Here is a 22996-nt window from a genome sequence, read left to right as displayed (position 1 = left end):
GTTTTCACTGGTAGGGTTTTCATCACCAATGTGTGAAAGAGATTAGAACCATCTGTAAGGATAGTGTGTCAAATGACCATAAATGGAAATATTTTTTTTTGTTCTACAATAAACAAACCATTCTTGTGTAAATTCACCCCGTCCTGGGTGAATTTAGAGTTGACCTGCGCTCTTGTTTTGGGGGTGGGGTGGGGAGATAAGTGTGAGTGTCTTTGTCTTTTACAGGAGATGTGTGAAGTAGTAACCATACATGTGGGTGAAATATGTGTGTATGAGTGTGTGTGTGTGTGCGTGTGGAGGCCCCTGTGCAGAGAGCAGGACAGGAGCGGAGAGTAAATGCCATTATCAGCTGACAGGTGTCAGGTTACATGGGGCCCTTGAATCCTTTGAAGAGGGATGAGGTGGGCAAGGGAGGCGGCGTAGCTGTGTGCGTGTGTGCGGGTGCATATGCAAGCGAGCCGGCACGGAGCATGCGTGTCTGTTCAAAGGAGGGGGGTGGTGTTTGTGCGAGCGGGGCACCGTTTACACTTTGTTCTCAAGTGCATCTTGGGTGAATGGCTCATAAGTGGGCAGAGATATTAAGAAAACATTTGGTCCTGATCACGTTTCAGACTCTCAGGAAATTAAACTCGCAACTAGACTTGACTTAAGAAATTAGCAGACTCCTTCTGCTTGTTACTACTCCCTAAATATATTGTATGCATGTGTTTTTCTAGCGAGTCGCAGTTTTTGTTCCACACACGTGACAGGGGGCAACTGGAGATCAATTCAGACGTGGTCGAGGCCTCTTTTCTGATGCCCAGCGTTAAGAGCAATTACTGTCAAGTGGATTTAAAAACACTCCACGTAAATCTAAACACAGGACAAGATTTAAACAAATGTGTAATTTATACTGCTCTGCTAAATTGCACCTCCCCACAAATGTAACTACACAGTCCGGCGACGCTGTGATTGGTCCGCTTGGTAGCAGAGAGCTTCCAGCTTCAGTATTTCCAGCTTATTCTCTGTCTCCACGATTTTTCATAATAATTGTTTTGGATCATTAAAGAATCGGTAAGGTCAACTGAGGAGGAATTTCTGCGAAAGTTTCAGCTGCCATTGCTGAAAGTGAAGCAGGAAGTGGAAAGTGAAGCAGGAAGTGGAAACAAAAATTAAAATAAAAAAAAGACAGTGCCATCTAGCGTTTAGGTGGAGTTGTTACCGAGCGAGCCAGGCGCAGCCCCGTGCACTAGTATAAAATTACGCGTAAGCCTCTGTCTACGTGGTTACGATGGATTTCGGGGCGAAATGTCTACGAGGGGCTGAAACGGCCTAAGGGTTTGATGGTGTGGTCTGGTCCTTGACGCCTCTCCATAACTTCTCTTTTGATCTTTCTAGTAAAGCCTGAAGGATGAACAAGAAGTCCTCTTCTCCTCCTTGTTTAAGGGCTCGGGTGGCCGGGCCACTGCCTGTTGTAAAATACGACCCATCAGAGAGAAAAGCCAGAGCGCTCTGTGTATGCGCTTCTGTGTGAGTTATGTACCTGCGTGTTTACGCGTTTGCGCTGCATGTGTGCAAGTGTATACATGTCCGCGAGGGGCTCAAAGTGCGCTTGTGTGCTCGCATGCGTGTGTGTGTGTGTGTGTGAATGTGTGCTTGCTCGTCTCCTTGGATACAAGAGGAGCAGGGAAGGACGAGTGCGGCGGATGGAAATAAAATCAAACTTTTTATAGGTTTAGAGTGGGAGCGAGTTGCCGGGGCAACTTCGGGTCCTCTTCCCATTTATTTCAGCGTTGGTGTCTGGGAGTGTTGGACTAGACTAAACAGACTGGCCCTCACAAAACAGCACAAGGTAAACACTGGTGACTGGGGCTACAATAACACACAGCAGCCCCTTGTCCTTTCCAACTCTCCCTTTCTGACGTAAATTCTGGACCACACACACAAAAACCAGGAAATACTGAGAGAAAAACGTTTTTTTTTTTCTGTCTGTCCGTGTTATGTGCGAGTCTATCAGCAAGACTTATAGGAGACAAGGTTTTCCTAGCAATCCCTTTAGAACATCTACTGTCGTTGATGGATGTGTGCCTAATTCTCTGTCCTTAAACACGTTTGACTAGCGGCGCATTTGTCACCACTTACAATAATGCCGGCGGTCCACGGGTTGAGCAGGAAGAGGGCGCAGACCAGAAAGGTGCAGGCAAGCACAACACTGATGGACAGCAGAAGCCAGTGGCGTAGACTAACATACTGTTCCCAGAACAAGAATGGGTAGCCGTTGGGGTAGGAGGGCAGGCCCTGTCGGCTGTAGTTGCTGCAGATGGCCCTCACGCTCTCGATGGCCTCCACAAACTGCGGCGTCTCCCGGAGCCCGTTGAGGTAGAAGGGGAACTGTGCGTATTCAATGGGCTCAGCAGCCGGAACTAGACGGGGAGACAACGAGACAATTTTATTAGGCAACAAGAAACCGACGAAAATGTTGCACATCTTGGAAGCAACGACGCTAAAATTCAAAGCAGAGGAACAGACTGCAGAGGGATGACGAAATCATACAAATCAACAGCGGCCACAGCAACATCTGCACATGATATTTGTCCGCTCTGATTAAGTAGCATTAAGTTCTGATCATTTAGTATATCTGCAAAAATCATTTCGACCAAACCACCAATATGGAGGCTTTCCTCTATAATCCAGAATTGTTCCAAGGGAAGCTACATCTGCGAGCAAACGCACGCGCATATGTGTGTGTGTTTCTGTGTGTGTGTGTGTGTGTGTTTGCGGTAGGGCTGGAAAAGGAGCGTGAAACAGAGCTCCATTGACTCGAACCTTGCCTCGTCTGTGGCCCAGCCTGGCTAATGAGGGCCTATCAGTTCCAGACACAGCGGACTGTCAGGGCTAACATTAATTCGTGGTAATTACAATGTCAGAATCCCTGCCATTACCACACCCTAAACATCACCCTAAGCACTGCCACGTAAAGCATAATACAGATGCATGAACACGTATACCTGCGCGTCACTCCGCTATGAAGTAATAGTCGGTGGTGACTAAACGCTGCATGCATTTGGAAATTCGGTGCAACTCGAGTGGCAACGTCACAAAAAAAAACTGTTGCACATCTTGGCGATTGGCTTTTTTTTTTTTTTTTCTCTCATAAAAATACACGTGTGTCCTGGATGTGTGGTGTTAGCGCGAGTGTGTGTATTCCACAATGACAGCAGGCTCAGACGGGAGCACTTGTTAACATGGTATGACTTATTATAATCTCAACTATAAATTTCTGTAGGACCACCAGTTGGCTTTTGGCCAAAACAGATCTGCTCCAGGGGGCTCCCACGTAGCAAAGCACTTCACTCTGCTTTACCAATCACAGTCTCCACCCCCGCCGCCCCCTCCCCCCCACCCCCCAAGCAAGGGCTTCCTGCTTGTTAACCAGTTGTGTTACTGACCCAAACCCAATCTCGCCTCGTTATCCAATCATTTTCCTCCCCCGTGGAGCACTTCCTGAAATGTACCAAATCACAGGCTAAAATCAAATAACAACATCGCTATAGTTTTTATGTGACTTACAGTCTGTGTGTGTGGTAGGGAAATGAGAACAGGGTGTGTGTTGTGTTTGGGGTCACTGAGTTTTAATAATATATGTGTGTGTATGTGTGTGTAATGCCTGGGCATAGTCAGGATTATAGCCTTCACCACAGGCACTATTAGAAGAACAACACTGAGTTGTGTCTTGGTCCTTAGGTTTGCAACCTGAGCTCACACATGCGCAAACGCACACACGCCACAGTGGTACAGTAAAGTCCACAACCTCACTTAGAGCTAAGAGGCAGACGAGGAGCAATAACTCAAACCACAAGAGGTAAACACTGCTCACATGTAGCAGCCGAGACCAAAAAAAAAAAGTAGAGCTTGAAATTTCAGTGTACAGAAACGTGCAATTTGTCAGACCGTAGCCGTTATGAACTTCGACATTTCAACAATTCGATGGACCTAGCTTCATAAACTATAAGATAATCCTGCCCCGAAAGTAGGATAACTTGTGGACTTATGGCATGCCGACTTACTGCTGAGGCGTGTCTCGGGCATGGAGTCGGTACGGTCATGGAGCCACTCGGGAGGGTGCGGTCGAATGTTGGCCTGCGAGGCGGCATACGCCACGGGATCATTGCTGACCCAGGCTGTTAGGTAGATGTAAAAAGCTCCAGGGTTGATGATCCCATCTGCATCCACAAGTCTGTGACGAGTCAGCTGCAAAACACCAAGAAAGAATGAAGATTAATGGCGGCAATAATTAACAACACTGACAATTAAGTCATCAGTTAAAACTCTCAAGACACATGCTGCTTTTTCTTGTATAAACTGTGTTGGGTTAAACCAAACTTCTAAAATTTGAAAGTGGAACCATTAGCAAATGGAAAGAAAAAAAAAAGGAGATTGCGGCTGCGTACACTGGACGCGTCGAGGCATTGTGGAAAGGAGGCACCTTCAACCATAACATTCTACAGGTGAGCTGACCGCAGAAGTGCTTATTTATACGCACGCATGAGCGCAAAAGAACGAAGCAGCTTTCAAAATATGACTCAAATATTAGCCTCACCCCCTCTCCCTCTCGCCGCTCTCTCTTTCCAACCAAAGAAAAATCAACAAGTCCAACACTGGTTGCCTTTCTGAAAATTCCCGTACTTCTGATCACAGCTTCCCAGAATTATCATGCCACATTAAAACATGGAAAATGTTGAATCAGCTTCTCCCTTTACATACAGTAGATATTGGCTGGCCAACCTTGGGCCCAACGTCCTGACCACTCAGAATAAATTTCTCGAAGGAAGCCTTGCAGCACTCGCCTGTCAAGAAGCAGCTGCTGCCGATGCCTATAAGTTGTCTTAAGTTCAGATTTATTACAGGAGAAAGGCAACTGAGCAATTTGACATTTTGGGAGTTGTGTGGGCTGTTATTTGGAATATGGAACTTAGTTTCTGATCTGCTGGATGCATTTAAATATTGTTGCTGAGGCAACTTCACTGACACCAAAACGAGGTTGTAACAACTGTATTATCTCTACAAATACCATTTGCATTTTTCCATTTGTACATTCAGCACCTTGGCTTTCCTTATACTAACATGTCTGAATTTGTAAGGTCTAGGGCTAAAGACTCAACATCCTCCCACCGCTGACCAAACTTCAGTCATTCAGCAGATTGTTCCATTGTTCCCCGAGCTCCGACAGCTGCGGTCGGTAGCCAGACACGAATGGCTGTTACTTTTCGGCCTCCCATGTGGAGGCAGGGGAGTGTAGCCTAGCATTGCTACCTCCTGAGAGGTAAAACCATTACTCCACCGCTCTGCCACTCTCCCTTCTAGGAACCATAAATCCCTCTTTCACGGAGGCAGGGAGAGTTTCGGGGGGTTAAGCAGGACTCATGGGGTTAGGTAGATGAAGAAAGGAGTGTTTTTTTTTTTTTTTTTTTTTTTTTTAGGTGGGGGGGGTGGGGGGGATGGGAGAAAAAAAATTGCTTGAGTTAGCGTAACAATAAAAAAATTGGCTGGAGTCCCCCGAGCGCGTCTGTGTGCAGTTAACCTGGTTGTTAACACTGAAGGAAATGCCACCCAGCAAATGGAGTAGAGCTATAAAAATAACACAACATCTGTACAAATGTTGCTCACACTTGGTTCTCCTGACCCTTATGGGTACCCAGAATGCCTGGCGCCACAGACCAACCGGGCCCTAAGGAGAAAAGAGCTCTTGATAGCACGAGCCTGGCCTTTCTTAGGACTCCAACTTTCCACCTCCTCCTCCTCCTCTCCATTTTCACCTCCTTCTGTATTCTCACACCAAAGCTTTATCTTTCCACTGCGAACGGTCACCCACCCAAGAGGCACGCCAGCAGAGACAGACGGACGGATCCAGAGAGCGGCGTATCAGATTAAAACATCTAGCACTGCAATTCGCCGGGGTCGGAAAAGATCTGGATCTCATTTTCAGGCGCAACAAAACAAAAAAAAAAAAACAAAAAAAAAACAAAAAAACAGCTACTGCTTTGAGTGCTGCTTTAAGACACACAAAGGCAGAAGACACATTCAAAACATACAAACGCACGCGCAGGGCTTCCTCAAAGAAACCACGTCTTTCAGCCCCACTCATTGAAAGAGGACACAGCGGTGGAGCGCAGGGGGGAGGGAAAAAGAAAAGGAGGGAGGAAGAGACAGAGAGGCGAGAGAGTGGTAGTGTGAGCAGGAGTTAGTGAAGGAGAGCCGGGGAGGGTGGGGTGGGGGGTGGAGCAGGATTCCAGAGGATCTGGATTGAATTTAACAGCGGGATACGCAACAACTGTATGTCTTCAAGCTGTCACGGGAAGCCCAGGCAGCTCTGCTGGCGGCCCCCACGCCTCACGGCAAGTACAATTCCCTCACAGGCAGAGGAAGTGATGTCACAGGGCCGCACACCGGGCCTGCCTCTGCTTCCTGTCAGCTAGCAAAAAAGGGACGGGAAGAGCACCGTGCGGCCGCAGTGATGGAGTTCATTGGATAAGACAAAAGCCAAAACAAACAGCCGAGATTAAAGTGGGAGGGGGTGCGGTTCGTCATACACATCTGCAGACATGCACGACCTGAATCCAGATTCACATGGATTATAAATATAAATAAACAGAAGATACAGCAGAGCTATATGTCAGAGTTAATTATACTTGATGGAAGTGATCTCGGTGTTGAAAAGGACATGGCTTGTTTTCCCGGGCCAAGAATTTTGTTTTTATATTTCTCCAGTTTCTTATCTTTTGTTTTTGCTTTTTTTTTTCCTGCCAAAGAATGCAGCCATGCATCCACGTTATATTGTGTTTTAGAGGTGGTACTAAACTAAAAAATGAAATTTAAAAAAAAAAGCTTATAGAATAAAAAAAGCTTGCAAAGCCCAGAGCTGAGCGGATTTCCCCCGCTCCACAAACTCGATCTTTTCCCTCATTTCCTCTTGCCCCCACACCTCCCGTTCACTCATTATCAGCTGGTTGGAATCTTTCTGCTGACATATAAGAGACTCGATTTGATCTTCCACTTCCTTTCTGGACCTCCGTCTGAGTCCTAAGCTGCTCACTAGCTTGACTTGAGTCATTGTTGGATGTCAAACACTCCTCCGGTGCCACATTGGCTCACCCCCGACAGCTGAATTGGAGATTGTCAGATAATTAAGAAAAGTACTATTTTTCTTTTTCTTCAGCTGAGCTGCAATGTCAGTGTTTCGGAAACACAATGTCATGCACTTATTGTGCGCCTGCCAGCACTAGTGATGAAATCTGCGTGCCTTTTTCCGCTCAAACTGCTGGACAGCAAAGCGCTGTCTTTCCCGAACTCGTGCGCACAAACGTCCAAGCCTCAGTGTACGACAACGGTCTTTAAGGCAATTCCTGTTCATGTTATGCAACATTTTTCTGGAATACAGATCACATAATGCACTCGTTTTTAACTTGATGGCACGGAACACTGAACTGAGCTTGAACTTGAAGCGCTTTCAAACATTCTGACATATAATTGGTTGCCTATTTCACACTGCTTTCAGCAGCTCTGGCATTTCAATGCGACAAATAAACATCTCTTTAACGTACTAGCGTGCGCTGAAGATTGAACTCATTCAGCTGCACGGTAATGCCCTCTAAATCATCTGAACCATTTCTCAAAGTATGCACTGAATGCATGTTGTGAAAAAATAAAAATTTAGTTCATTTAGGAAATTCCCATTTCCACAAGGCTGCAGCCCCCGGTGTAATCATTTACGCGCCCTTTACATATACCGGAGTTTCTCTGCACCAATTTCTTTTGGCCTTTCCAATGAACTGTGGCATGATGCTAAACTCCCTGTCAAGGCCCTGGAAGCATGCGCAACACGCACACACGCATGCACGTACGCACACACACTGACAAATGGTTTAAATGAAGAGTTAATGGGTTTTTCAGAGGCAGGCTGCAGCTCCAGTGAGAGCTTTAAATTCCTGGGCTCGGTAAAGTCATCACAGACCGAAGATGAATAGAGACAGAGAGAAAGAGAGAAAGAAAGAAAGAAAGAAAGAAAAATCTGGAAAGAGAGACCGCTTTAAGGCGGGTGTGGCTCTTCGAGACCCAATCACACAAAACAAGACCCACATAGAAGGGGACAGATGAACTTTAAGATCCATTAAACACAGTCTACACCATAAACCACTTCTGTGTATGTGTCCTTTGATACGGTTATAATGATGGTGACAACTGACATTATTAAATCAGAAACACACCAGATTGAAGTTGATGGGCTTTTCCCTGCGTCCCGTCTGCACCAAAAGCTTGTACGCCAGGACGCCATCATCAGAGCCATTCCTGTAGCTGTTGAGGGTGATGCGGCCGGCCTCCCAGTCCTTGTCAAATGCCTGCTGGAGGCCTGCAGGAAAACCACAACAAGAGAGATCGGTTAGATGTGGATGTTTAAAAAGGTTACATGCCCTGTTATCTTCATTCTTCCCTCCGCGACTCAATTACAAAAGAACGGTTCACAGGAAAACACCAACACATAATGACCCGGCGCGGTGAAAGAGGAAGAAAACACAACACTGCAACCTAAACCTAACCCTATAATAAGCTTCATTGATTTAATATAACTCGGTTCCATTCTCAAACCACCAAAAGCGCGACTTCAAAAGCCCAGAATCTGCTGCTTTTAATTCGCAGCGATCGTTAGGGACTCTTATCAGTAACATGTGCCTCCTTTACTATACTATGCTCTGATCCATATGTGTATCACTCCCCTCCTCTCGGCTCTCCCCCAAGGCCCATGCTGTGGTCCGTCTGTGGGAGATGTTGTTTTGGGTCTCGTTCCTTGGCCTGTCTGGCTCCAATTTGTCCCACCATTGCAGAGAGCAATATCAGACACAGTTCTCCCTCTCCCTCACCCACACACAAACTCTCTGTGTGGTTCCCGGCCAGCTCGCACACAGACTCTCACAATGTGTTTTATCGTTAAGAGCAAGTCGGGGAGCGAGTTTCCACGCCGAAGATGAAGCCATTCTTGGATTGGGTTGACACATGAAGGGTATTATTCTTTTTTTTTTTTTTTTTCACTGACGCTTGGACATTTTGATGTAAATCCAGCAACCCTCCCCGTCCTGCCATCACGCAAAATGAATCTGAAGACTTTTGGGAAATACATTTTAACAAGGCATGTCAAAAACTAGCACGGGCAACACAAGCGTGGGATAGATAAGTGTGTTTGAGTGACAATATTCACCGCCAACATCAACTGCAGCTCGCCGCCAGAACTTCTGACATAGTGTGCGTTGCCTAAGGCCAAGTTTAATAACATGGCCTTTCACTTCATCCAAGTCCATCAGGCCCACTTACGGAAGACATAAGTGACTTTAATCAGCTACAACCAGTGTCCATTTTGCAGTTCCTCCTATTTCTGAGCTCCTGCCTAACATCTTGATTTCTGCAGCGTGGTGTCAAAACACAGAAAATGATGATCTCAAAATGGTTTCAACAGAAACCAAATTATACGTCTAAACCAGCGTTCTTCAACGTTTTTCAGGCCAAGGACGCGGAAACTGATGGAGAGATTAAACAGGGACCCTTACCTACTGTATGTGTACTATATTAAACTCGGCCTAGCGCCACTTATAAATATACATCATTATTATCATTTCGCATTCAGTATTAAGCTATTCAAATAATACGCAGGTTCAAACATTAATTAATTAATAAACATGTGCAACAGCAGGGTGGCCAACTGCCGTAAACCTAAACATACCTGACAGAAACATATCAGCGTGCGTGCTGTGATTTCACCTGGGGGCTGAATAGGCTCTCGGCCAATTGTGGGGAACCTGATGGAGTCAATGTGTAATATGCGGCCTTGTGATTGGCTCAGCAGCGATAGGGGCGGGGCCTACTGTGTGGAAGAAGCTTAGACTGACATGTGGTACAGCTCCTGTATCGCTGAATAAGTGAAGCGCTGACTGAAAGATAACCTCCATTTATCTTTTTAATAAAATATGTTGGATTCATGTTAAGGTGCATTTAAATTTGTGGGGGAAAATTAAAAAAATACATAACAAAATGTCTTATCAACCAAAGATTTTGCGACCCTCCCTCCCCTGCAGTACCTCCGCTGACCCCCAAGGGGTCCCTGTTGAAGACCCATGGTCGAAACCATCCAGTGAGGTATAAACCAAAAAGCGTAACACGCGACTCTTGATCAGTTTGGTTCTAGTTTGGTTGTACCTTGCAGCCAATCCCTGAAGTAGTGGAGCCACATGCGGGGCAACTGTCCGTTGTCCTCCTTCAGCACGTAGCGGACAGTGTGGAACCTCTGGTGCAGCTGGTGGAGCAAGGGCTGGTTCTGGGCGTAGTCGCCCCGCTGCGTCACCACGTACATGTTGTAGAAGGAGAAGAACTTGAACTGGGCGCCGATGAAGTCATACTCGCTGGTCTCCCTGGGCACGATGTCCGTCAGCTCCAGGCCGTCCCTCACCTGGGTGGTCCCGTATAAGCTGACTCCCAACAGGCAGAGGAACAGCACGATCACGATCACCTGGAATCGGAGGAACGAACACGGTCAGTTCGCTACACTCTGACAGAAGAGGGTTGGATTTTGGCAGCCACAAAAGATTCACAGGAGGAATAACTTACTTTGAATTGCTTTGAGAGAAAGATCTCTGACATGCCAATAAACACAAGAAGCCAACTACACTTTTACTTGAAATCTGTTCATATTTTTTTCCCCTAATAAACCGTCTACTAGTTTATCTACACTGCTTGTACAAAAATTGTACATTTGTAAAAAAAAAAACACACAAAAAAAACTTCCCTTTAAGACCTTCACCAATAAGGCGAACGACTAAGGCATCACAGGGGCGCAGGAAGCAATTTACACTATGGAGAAACCTTTAACAGTGTCATGAAATTGAGGAACATTTGCTTCCAGTGTCAAGTACAGGACACCAGATGATTTCAGTTCTGGAAGGATTTGAGGAGAGTGGCCACCCAGGAGAATGAGGTCAGACCATATGTGACTCAGATAGGACAAAAACACAACCTCCACCCCAGCTTCGGTCTCCATTCACCCCGGTGACTAAACTTCCCATTCAAATTAACACCAAGGTGAGTCAGAACACACACTCAAAACCCACACAGTAGCTCTCCCCCCTCCCCTCCCCCACCCTCACACACTTTTTCGCTGTCTGCCTTTTCTACAAACACACACACACACAGAGAAGCTGAACTCGCCTTGGTGGTGGGCTGCAGAAGGAATGGAGCGTAGTGCTTCTCCGCGAAGGAGGCTAGGGTCCAGTGGGAGCAGGGGGGCTCGAGGCAGCGCAGGCCCAGCGAGGCTTCTCCGATCTGGGACAGCAGGTCCCGCGTGGAGCTGTTGTTTTCGGGAGTCTGGCTAGTCGATGAAGCTGCGTCACCCTGAGGAACGGAGCTCGCGCTCGGAGTCGGTACGGAAGGAGGAGGAGCCGGACGGTGATGGGCGAAGCTGGCAGAACCTCGGGATCCACCGTTACTTCGGCCCCCGCTGTTGTTGTTGCTGACGTTGCCGTGAGCACTGCTGCCGCTGCTGCTGCTTGCATTGTTGTTGTAATAGTCATTGTTGGGGTTGCTTCTAGTCGGAGCTGGGTTCATGGGCTGCACCGAGATCTGGGACCTGGGCTCGGCCGTGGTGTAGAAGGCCTGAGTGCGGGGGTCATACTCTGTCCTTAGCTGCACCGTGGACTGCATGGTGATCTGGGTCTGCTGGGCGAAGCCGTGGCTGCTGTACGAAGGAGGGGGGCTGCTGTAGCTCGGGGGAGGCGTCTGATATGAGGGAGGAGGGGTGCGATAGGACGGGGGAGGGCTGTAGCGGCTGCCGTCCGCCCCGTCCAGGTACGCCTGGGGCTCGATCTGGATCACGCGATTGGCACACGGGCTGCGGAGATACGGAAGAAAGAAGTCAAACAACCCACCCCAGGGAAAGAGAACACACAGAGAGAATATTTGATCTCATATGATATGAATATATAATACACCGGCACACTGGTGTATTTAATTACACAGCGTTTTGGAAGACTGAGCTGTGAGACACTGTTTCAGACCGGACCATTTTCAATGTAGCGCTTCTAAACGCGCATGGTGCGACTCCATCACTGAGATGTGTGGTGAAGATGGAAAGGTAGGGTGACCAGACATCCCTAATTACTGGGGACGGTCCCGTTTTGGATGACTTGTCCCCCAGCTACAACTGCCCCTGAAAGTGTCCCCAATTTTAGTTTTTTTTTCACGAATGAGGAAAAAAAATGTTGCGCGCAAACTACAATTATTACGGTAGCCTGTCGCGCTGCTATTGAGGTGCTATTGACGTTGCAGACACAGCAGTTTAAATGTGTTTAAATATGAATAAATATGTCAAAATGAATGAAACCGTAATTGTCCCTGTTTCGTCGTCATCTCATCTTCATAACATTTTACTTATTTATTTATTCATTTATTTATCTCCGAGCTATAAATGTCGTCGGATTTCCACATCAGCAGGCAGTGCTAACAGGGGGCCATGCAAACCTGTTGTAGTACTAGTGTGGGATTATTCTGCAACATTTACCTATCATCACAGTAGAATAGTTTATCCTTAGTTAAAATACTACATTAATTCATCTCTCAACCAGCAGAGTATACCGTGATGTAATTTTTTGGTCATACCACCCGGCCCTACTGTACATATATATATATTTTTTCTGTGTATTTGAATGTGTATATGTTTACGATTTTATTACATTTTTTTCCATGCAGCAAAACACCACGGCAAATTCCTTGTATGTAGAAACAATAAAGTCTATTATGTTTCTGATTAAAATGACTTCTGAGTCTTACGTTAGGGTAGATGTTCCATCTCTCTCGCAAAGAGCACATAACATGAAGCCGTGAAATTTAATAGTGTGTGTACACATCTGTACGATCCCCGAGCCAACAAGCATGCCCAGGCTGGCAGGCAGACTGGCAAAGTTTAATAAAGACCGTGACGGATAAACGCACAGTCAAACAAGCGAGCGCTCAGACAGAGAGAGACGACTTGAGCAGTAATTAGGTTTTGACCGTGGGCGATTAAGGTGAAGATATCTCTGAGATAACCGAGCGTTGCAGTTATTCATCGTCAAATATGAGGGAAACATGAAAGGAAAACAGGAAAGCAATAACTTTGATCATTAATAAAAGAAGGCCTTTGGGTGTATGCGCGTTTTGTGTTCACACCTGTAGAAGCAGCAGAAAATGTCAAAACGTCTGTCTTCTCGTCTGTAGAGGTCCATGCTGAGGATGGCGGGGAAGATGAGCAGCACCATGGCGAAGTTAAACACCACCACCACCGCAGCCTGAAAAAGAAGCACGGAAATCTTTGTTTTACCAAAAAAAATAAAAAATCTGATTGGTTGATGACACTTTGGTGGGATCAAGTCTGGGGCTTCAGGAGGTAGACGAGATTAAAATCGCGAGAAAACAGAGACGAAACCCCAAGTCCTGGCGTAGACACGTGATGAAAGACGCATTTCTCGACAAATATCTCTCGGCGCAAGCAACGAGGTCGTCTGCGAACAGTCGCAGAGCCTCAAACGGCCGTCGTCTCTTAACGAAAACAGTGGAATATCTCGAACACGCGTTAAAACAACACAATCTCAGTAAGTTAATGTCAAGAAAAAACTGCCTTTCAACACATTTTCAGTTCCTTTCAAGACAGAAACACTTGAGTGTGCAGAGAGAAAGAAAAGGAGGGGGAAAAAACGAGGCATGTGTGTATGTCTAATAGAAGCCAGTACAATGTTGTGGTTAAGTATTTGAAGGTGGTGCACTGGAGCTGAGGGTGGGGGTTGGGGTTAGGTTGGGGCCCTGCCCAGAGTACAATCTGGATATTGCGTAGTTGCCAGACCGCTACACACACACACACACAAACACACACACTATCCCGTGTGTGAGTGTGTGTGTGTGTGTGTGTGTGTGTGTGTGTGTCCCAGACCACCCAAGGAGCCAGAGGCCCACGGGGCCTGAGGTGATGAGCAGGCGCTGCGGCTGTACAGACAACACACACCCCTTACACACTCGCACAGAAAAAATGCACATAAACACACACATCTACTGCCAACTTAAAAAAAAAACTGTACAGCCTCCTACTTCAACCACACCTTAACACCAACCAGACACACACACTCATCCTCGCCCCCCTTCATTCCTCAGCTCACTCAACGAGAGAGCAATAACGTCAAAGAAACAGGGACGGAGTCCGAAGAAAACCTCTGTAAGTATCCTGGAACAATTAATTCTCAATTGGCCCGCTAACATCCAGACAGATACAATATGACTCCACTAACACACACTCTCACACACACACACACACACACACACACACACACACACACACAGGATGACCGCTAGCTGACCTCAGAGCGGGAATATTTATCATCACATCTGTCCTCTGCAAATGTGTGTGTTCCTCTGCGTGTTTTCCTGCCGTTATCAGAGCAAGATTCCTCTTTTTGTTTTTCTTCGTTCCTACTGATGGAAAGGAAGCGAATGTGAGGCATAGCGGAGAAAGGAGACAAAGAGATGAACCAACAGGAAGTTTTTAATGCTGATAAAGAGACGCACACGTACAACGCAACACATATCTCCAATTTCGGTGCGTGCATGTGTGTGTTCTACAGTAAGAGATGGGTATCATCACGACGAGCCCGGTCCGTGAAGTTCGCCCCGGACAAAACCACGAAGTGTAAAGCATTCGTGGTATGTGTATGTTCGTGTGCCTTTCTCCGGCGAGTCTGCATGGATTAGACCCATGGGGTAAATGGATCATGTTTGACAGACTCGCTGTACTAAAGCCATCCATCCACACATGCTAATATCGTACTCAACGTGGCGACATCTTACCTCACAGTGAGGGTGTGTGTGTGTGCGTGCGTGTGTGTGTGTGAGAAAGATAGGAGGGCATGTCATTATTTTTGCTCAACCGCAATCATGTTCGTACTTCCAGTACAATCTAAAAGGGCTTATTAGTCAATACGATGAGTTTTCGTCTTTTTTTTGCAGCTCTTACTCATTTCTATTCAAGTTTTCTATTATATTATATTACACATTTTCTTACCCCACTGGCTTATTCACCGACCAGGCATAACATTATGACCACCTTCCTGCTGTTGTGCTTCTAAAACAACTTAAGTTGGTCTCATCTCTGTATGCTCAGATGTGTTGGATCTAGTAGCTCTGCTTGGATTATGGATGAACTAAAGTAAGAAAATGGGAAACCAATTCCAATGAGGTTGCGTACACCGATCAAGCATAACATTATGACCACCTGGCTAACATTGTGTAGGTCTCCCTTGTCCCTTTGATACAGTTTTGGACATGGGTCTTCTGAGAGCGTCCTGTGGTGTCGGGCAACATGACGTTTTTAATGGGGGGCCTTTGGGTGCTATGGGTTGAGGGGAGGGGCATCTGTGGGTCATCACCTTGGGCTATATTTCATGTTTTGTTTTTTTAGTTGTTCCTAAACCATTTTTGTATGTGTGTCAGGCTGCATCCTGCTGGGGACGGCTGCTGCCATCAAGGAGTGTCATTGCTACGGGGCGGGGGTGTTCAGGCCTGCTCTGGGTGGGCGGTACATGTCTACGTAACAACCTCATGAATGCCAGTTTCAAACGTTTCCCAGCAGAAGACTGAATTGTCACAAGGTTTTAATGTTGTGGCTGATCGGTGTAAATGTACATGTTTCTATTTAAAACAACTCCTTTTTTTTATTTTTACTTTATGCATTATTTAAACTGTCCTTTGCAGTTGAACTCTCTATTTACGTTCTGTTTTCTTTGTCCTTTTCTTTCTGCTCGTTCTGCAAAGACTCACGCAACAGCCATCAAAATATTAGCGTAACCTTTTCTCTAAACAGTTCGTATCGCGGTGCCTCGCGAACTGAGCGAGCGTTGGGAGGCATTTTGCCGGATGCCGCTTTCTGTTCTAGTTTTCACCGTTCTGGTGACGTCTGTAATTACTGACAGATGCTGGAGGGGTCAGAACCCCCCCTCCCCTCCGCTCCCACTCGTATCCACCAACCTTTACACACACGCACACACACACACGCACAGACACAAACTACCAGGCCGTTTTGCTTTTCAAACCTCCCACACAGATACTACAACTCTCCACACATGACCGCGAGGATGTGCACACGCACACACACACACATACACACACACACACAAACACACACATGCGGAGGTGGATTCAGTTACATGGACCTCAGCCACAATCCGGGCAGACACCGGGCCCACCGCTACACAGCCTCAAAGAAGAAGGGAGGAGAGCGGGGAAGGATTTAACAAAACACGCACTCCTCCTCCTCTTATACACACACGGGCTGACAGACACACAACTTGGACTTGATGAATGAAATCAATAAAAACAACAGTCTGGAGAAATGTGAGGATTATTACTGAGGGAGACGGAGAGAGTGGCTCCCACGCAACCAGAAACTCGGCATACCTGCAGGGAGAAGGCTCTGAGCGCCGGGATGGGGATGAGGGCCGCCATGAAGAATGCCGTGACGTTGCTGATAGAGGTGAGAGCCACGCTGGCCCCGGTCCTCTTCAGACACTCCCCCGTACGGTCCTGACAGACACACAGAGAGACAGATGAAAGGAGAAGCAGTGACTCTTCTGATCAGACTGTAGCCAGAGGGGGAAACGTGTAATACTTGAGATTATGTTCAATTATCGTAATACTGATATGACTGACAGTGATTGCGATATTTCTTGAAGCCCTGAAGTGCTTGGATAATCCACCCGGGACCTGTCGACGTTTGAAGCGCGGAGGAAAACAGCCAGGCGTTTAGCAAAAGTCTCCGCGGCTAAACAACTTTTTCAACCTCGCAAGTAAACGCGAGCCTGGAAGGTTCGGCGGGTGGGAAGACTTGAGGACGTGCAAGACCACACAGGGAGTGTCTGCAGGCGTGCGCATCTCTGTGTGTGTCTGTGGGATCGCATGTGTGTGTGTATGTGTGTGTGTGTGTGTGTGTGTCAGACAGGAGAGATCAGGTTCAGCTCTGTTTAGTTTTCATCTCAGCCACACAAAGGAAGCTGGGGGATGAGGGAAGGCGAGGGCCAGGAGGGAGAGGGAGGCAGGGGAAAACAAAAACAAGCAAATACATGCCTGTGTTTTCACCGTCTGCAGATGAAAAGTTACCGCGTTCCACACACTAACACACACAAACACACACATACCCGTATGAGGCGGCAGAAAAAAACAAGTAAGCGTTGTTTTTTTTGTGGTCATTTAATAATAATTGCCCAATTTAGTATTTTACCAAGCGACTTAATAAAGTTAACACAAAAACAGGATTTCTTATCGTTGCAGATAGGTCGGCCGAGTGTGTGTGTGGCGCCCGGTTTTGTTTGATCGGGCCACGTCACGGTTCACACGTCCCTCTGTGGAGGAGATAAGACGGCAGAGGGGTCGGAGTGGATAGATGCGTGCACTCACCTCAAATGGGATCCTCTTGTTCTGTCCGGTCTCACTGAAGGCATGAGCGAGGAGAAAGACGTCGTCCACTCCGACTCCCAAAGCAAGGAAGGGGAGCACCTGTACAAAAAACACACACACACACACATAAAGTTCATGTTTGCCCCCGTGTGTGTTTGTTTCTCGGATCTTGGAAAAGTAATGTTTTTTTAACCATAAATTCTGCCACTTTCAGTTTTTCTAAGGGGGAAAAGTGAAGGCAAACCAGAGGAAGCTGTGAGTAAGTGTCTGAGCTGTGTCTTCCAGGATATAAAGGCTGTCCTGTGTGCTCGTTCTGTCTGTGTTTTCTGTTTCTCTTACCTGCGTGGTGGCGGCATTGAAGGAGATGCCCAGGAGAGAGCAGAGGCCCAGACCGGCTGCCACAGACAGCGTCACCAGCAGGACACCCGCCAGCCCGACGGCCCCCTGAGACTTGGCGCAGTCCCACCGCAGCATGGTCAGACACGCATAGGCCAGCTGGGAGGAAACAACAGCCGAGTAAACAACACGGTAGGAAAATCGATAACCGCAATCGATGGGTTTCTTTGGGAAAAATGGTGTCAAACGACGGCTCTCACCATCAGCAGGTACCCACTGGCCACGCGGATAACGCTGACGTCGGAGAAGGACTTGAGAATGTCTTCCAGGGTGGTGGTGGTGAAAGACAGGACCTTCTGGGACGAATTTGCCGCCACACTCTGCAGCACAGCCTGTAGGGGGAGACACAAACGGACGCAGGCAGAGAGCAGTGTGAGGGAAAAAAAATAAAAATAAAATCGATAATGAAGATCAGGAAATGAGACACAAGGAGAAGTCTGCGATGATTTATAAACCCCGTCTGCGTCAGGAATCTGTGAAAACCTGGACTCGCTACTATTTAAACGATTATTAAGATATTAACCCTTTGACTTCCACACTAAGATATAGGATCAATCACAATTAAATATCATTTTTAATCTGTATTAACAGCGTGTGCTGCAAACTGAGTATTTTGACATCATTATTAAAATGTTCTCACCATTGTACAGACTGATAATAATATTTTTGAGTTATGGTATCTGTTCAAAAGCGCTATATCTCAAAAAGTATAAAAGCCACAGCTTCAGTATTAAAAAAATATATATAATGCATTCACACATGGGCAAATGTATGTATCTTACAAAGTGAATGACTTAAATGGTTGGAAATTAAGCATTTTATTGTCTACTACAAAAAAAAGATCGCCAAAGGACCATTTGAATGGCTAGAAATGGTTAGAAAATGGGTACAAAATGAGAAATTAAGCATTTTATCGTCTACTGCTACAACAAAAAAGATCAACCGTGTGGTTAAAAGTGTTTAAATATACAATATGGTTGAAGAGATTGCTTAAAAAAATGTATAAAATATGTCTCAAAATGGGATTTATGCAGCAACAGCGCCTTATGCATTCAAGTCCACACAATGTTTAGTTATCAGTGAAGCATAATAATACCTCTGACATTCCTACTAGACATTTTTAAGTTTAAGATCTTGTTCGCTGAACAAAACTCCCAGAAAACAAATCCTGCCGACCCATGACCTAAACTTCTCTCAGTATACTAGTGCGCTTCCAGTTTTCCATGTGCGGCTGACCATGATTTTCAGTAGAACGTACACTTAACCCAAAGGATTCAATGCAAGCTGTATCTCAGATGAAAGTCAAACTGCACTTCCAGTCTGTTTTTTAACCAGCTTGATAAAAATAATAATAATGTCTCAAGGTGGAGAAGCATTACACAACAAAAATAAATAAGGAAAACAAAGACAGGCCTGAATAATGAGGTCTGCCTGTTTGTAGTAGGATCCGCAGACAGTACCACGACCCATCCTCTTCCTTTCTCTGCCTCTCTCGCATTCTCTCTATCTTAGAGCAGACAGATGGCTTCAACATTGAACTGCAGTTACTGCTCAGTGGGGAGCAATGCTGGCTGACACACATTAGGAAACACGCACTAGATCACACACACACACACACACACACACACACACACACACACACACTCACGGCCACATGTAAACTCGCACATGTGTCCGCCGCATACCGACGTGAATGCACACTCCCGCGTGGACGACGCCTAAACGTGGAGGATTTATTCACGCCGCAATCACACACACGATATTATTTTCACCTTCCTCCTGCATTAATAATGACGATCAATTAAAAAAAATGAAATGAAATCAAAATAAATGATTAAATCTCTTTTCTATCGGTGACTACTTGGTCTGAAGATTAATAGCGCGCACTCACACACACACACACACACACACACAGAGGCTCACAAGGTCACACCATGAGGGCCCCCAAAACAAAGACCAGATGATGTCACACATGAGCCACCAATGGGGCCACAGCTGGGAAAGCGATTGTGTGTGAACCTTTGAGTTTGCTTTTGGATGTGCGTTCGTGCGCGGGTTTTCGAGAGAGAGAGAGAGAGAAAGAGAAAAGAAAAAGAGAGATATCCTCTTAATGTATTCCAGACACGCTCGCCCCGTTGCTCTATTGCTGCTGCTGCTCTACTGAGCGGTGCGAGGAAGGCTTTAGCCCTTTACCACACACCAACAGTGGTCCTAGTATCTATCAGGGGCCCGGGCTTTGGATGGGGCCTTTCCATGTTCACCTGTATCCGGCCTGTGATTTACAGTGTGGTTGTAGAGGATTTAGGCTACATTCCTTTTTCTCCTTTCTCCTCCCTTTGCCGCTTTTCTCAATTTACCCTCTGTCTCTCTCGTTTTGGCGCTCACCTCAGAGTATCTCCTCTGCCAGGCTTCCAGTATGGCCGCGGCCTTTTCTTCATTCCAGTTGATGTGGGAAACCTCCTCGTAGCCCCGAAAGTGCTCAAACATCTGCTTGGGAGTCATCAGCTGGAACATGGTCTGTAAGGCCTGGGCACTGGAGAGGAGGGAATGAGGGAGGGGGAAAGGGAAAACACAGGGGGGGATGAAAGGTTGAGAACAAAAAAAAGGAGATAACGCACAGATGAGCATTTCAGTTTGATTCGCACAGACACCATTCAGTAATGCAGATGCTACAAACACCTGCGTGTGCCCAGATTAGGTGATTTTAAAAGCGCTTAGGATCTAATCCAGGAACAGAGAAGGTGTGAAGACGAAATAAAACGCAATATATCAAAACTGCAGCGCCCGGAGCCCATGCGCGGTAGTGTGCTAAGCACATTACTGCTCCATCTAATGCGACTACTGAGCCCAGCGTACAGCTGTTGGACTTGCTTCATTTACCACACACCAAAACAGCGCTGCCACGCTCATTAGGCTGGCTCAAATACACTCGCTTGCCAAAACATTAGGCACACTAGCGAAAACAAAAGCCTTCTAATGGCCGTCCTGCACTGCATCCATCCTTCACGACCCTTCTAATGTTCGGTTTATGGATCGAATTAAACGCAAAAGTGTGTCTGTTATTTAATCGAGCCCACCGACTAAAAAAAAAAATGGGGTTGTGAAAATAATAGAAACATGTGTCGGCGCAACACAATACCGCTCGACAGTCCTGCAAGCCGCAGCCTCCAAAATGAAAACACAGTTGAACCAACAGGTCGGTGGTTATTTTAAAGGGACGCTGGATACAATAACCTTCCCAAAGCGAGGATTTAACGCAGGACTGTTGTGTTAGGATGCACTTGTTTCCGTTGTTATATCTAAACTGTCAAGTAATGTTTTCGGATTGATTGTCATTTCACCTGAATGTGTATATATATATATATATATATATATATATATATATATACACACATATATATATACACATATATATATACACATATATATATACACAGAATATACATATATATATGTGTATACACACATATATATATATATGTATATTCTGTATTAATTTTGGCATGGAAATTGAATTATTGTGGGCAAAATATAACATACAGTACCTCCACAATCCCTATACATTCATCTGAGTTATCACCAAAATCATTGTTCTCCTACCCACTGGAGGAAAAGACTCTCCTCCAACACGCTCTCCTTCAGATTCAAAGCCCTTCTGATCTGATCACGAGGGCCAGAATATCATAGCGTCATGAGGAATGCACATTCCCAATATACACACGAGGAAGGCAATAAAATAACATCACCGATCAGGCATTAACAGCTCGACTCTGGAGCGGAGCAGAGCGCGCGGCCTCCGAACAGTAGTCGAGTCACTCTCTGTATTTTCCGCTCCTAAAATTATTTACGAAGCAACGCAGCGGACGTTAAGTCTGTCATTCGCTTCATGAATGTGATCTCTGTAATGTGGCGATAATCACGGTAATGGTGGCAGTTAGTAAACAAGATGTAGAAACTGAGTGCCAGCAGTAACAGCCCGACGGAGAGAAGTACACACACACGCGCACAAACACACAAACGCGCACATAGGCGGGCGGGCGGGCAGGCAGGCAGGCAGGCGGGCACAGACACTCTAATGACCCAACCTTGCCAGGAAAAAACAACCACAAAACACAAACAACGCGCCCCACTGTACTCTGTGACCAGTGTGTGTGCGTGCGTGCGTGTGTGTGTGTGCGGGTCGGCCTTTGTGTGTACATGCATATGCATGCACCGTTCAAGCTGCAATTTAACATTTAAGTAAGTGGTCTGTTAGCAAATCGTTGGATCATTTCTGTTGCGTTACCAGGAAGCTTTTTATTGCTTAATGTAGAGTACATGTTTTTAATTCCCGCGTAAATTTTATATTTTCGACTTAGGGGAAAAGTGAGTCAAGTACATTGTAATATGTTCCGTTAAGTGATGTGCTTGCCCTACATGTTTCCTTTCATGCATGAAACTGCATATTATATGTCCATAGGTAAACCACATAATCCATAAGCTTTAGCCTGGTACTTGTGCTGGAATTAAGTCTATGTACCTCAGATCGCTGTATATTTGGACAAACTAGCAAGGCAGTAGATCACTCTCCGCACATGTGTGTGTGTGTGTGTGTGTGTGTGTGGTTGTGGTGTGTGTGTGTATGCGCGAGTGGGCAGTGTCCAAGCAGAGCAGCCAGAGCTGAGCAGGAACAGCTGGAGTTCTAAGATTTCACTGGAATCTGCTAATGACTGCAAGATTTATAGCACACAGCGCGCACGCTCGCACACACGCACGCACGCCCGCGCCGCTTCAGAGAGCGCAGGAGAACAAAAAACACACAGTCTCTCCAGAATAAGCGCCGCCGCGATCGCCGCGGCGTTTATGAAGGTGCGCGTGTTACCTGAGCAGGGGCCCGCTGCCGTTCTTGGTGGTCCCTCCTACGATCAGTTCCTCCTGCCAGTGCATGTACTTCCTGGACAGGCCGTGGCAGCCTCCGCTCAGGATCCGCGCCACATCGAACGGCTGGTTCAATAAAAGCCACAGGCGAGAAAATAACTGTCAGCAGCTTGTCCCAAACTAAAGACTTAATGTTTTACGAAAACACATAAATGTTGTGTGTGTGTGTGTGTAGGCGCGCTGACTCGTAGACGTG

General features: G+C 46.4%; 1 protein-coding gene across 2 annotated transcripts in view; it reads right to left on the bottom strand.

The window, feature by feature from the left end:
- The window catches only part of ptch1 (patched 1), a 53002-nt gene that overhangs the window by 8559 nt on the left and 21447 nt on the right, over nt 1-22996 (bottom strand). For both annotated transcript variants that reach the window (XM_047592322.1, XM_047592321.1), the window contains exons 7-18: nt 22745-22866; nt 20269-20416; nt 18084-18215; nt 17827-17982; nt 17488-17586; nt 16492-16617; nt 13222-13340; nt 11227-11905; nt 10222-10531; nt 8244-8386; nt 4047-4230; nt 2122-2402 (exon numbers count right to left, since the gene is read on the bottom strand). In XM_047592322.1, the coding sequence (XP_047448278.1) occupies nt 2122-2402; nt 4047-4230; nt 8244-8386; nt 10222-10531; nt 11227-11905; nt 13222-13340; nt 16492-16617; nt 17488-17586; nt 17827-17982; nt 18084-18215; nt 20269-20416; nt 22745-22866 (2499 nt within the window). The remainder of the gene's footprint in view (nt 1-2121; nt 2403-4046; nt 4231-8243; nt 8387-10221; nt 10532-11226; nt 11906-13221; nt 13341-16491; nt 16618-17487; nt 17587-17826; nt 17983-18083; nt 18216-20268; nt 20417-22744; nt 22867-22996) is intronic.

Source organism: Mugil cephalus, chromosome 8 (genome assembly GCF_022458985.1).
Source record: "Mugil cephalus isolate CIBA_MC_2020 chromosome 8, CIBA_Mcephalus_1.1, whole genome shotgun sequence".
Classification (NCBI taxonomy): Eukaryota; Metazoa; Chordata; class Actinopteri; order Mugiliformes; family Mugilidae; genus Mugil; species Mugil cephalus.
Note: the sequence above shows the minus strand (reverse complement) of the source record. Positions and strands in the feature narration are given on the sequence as shown.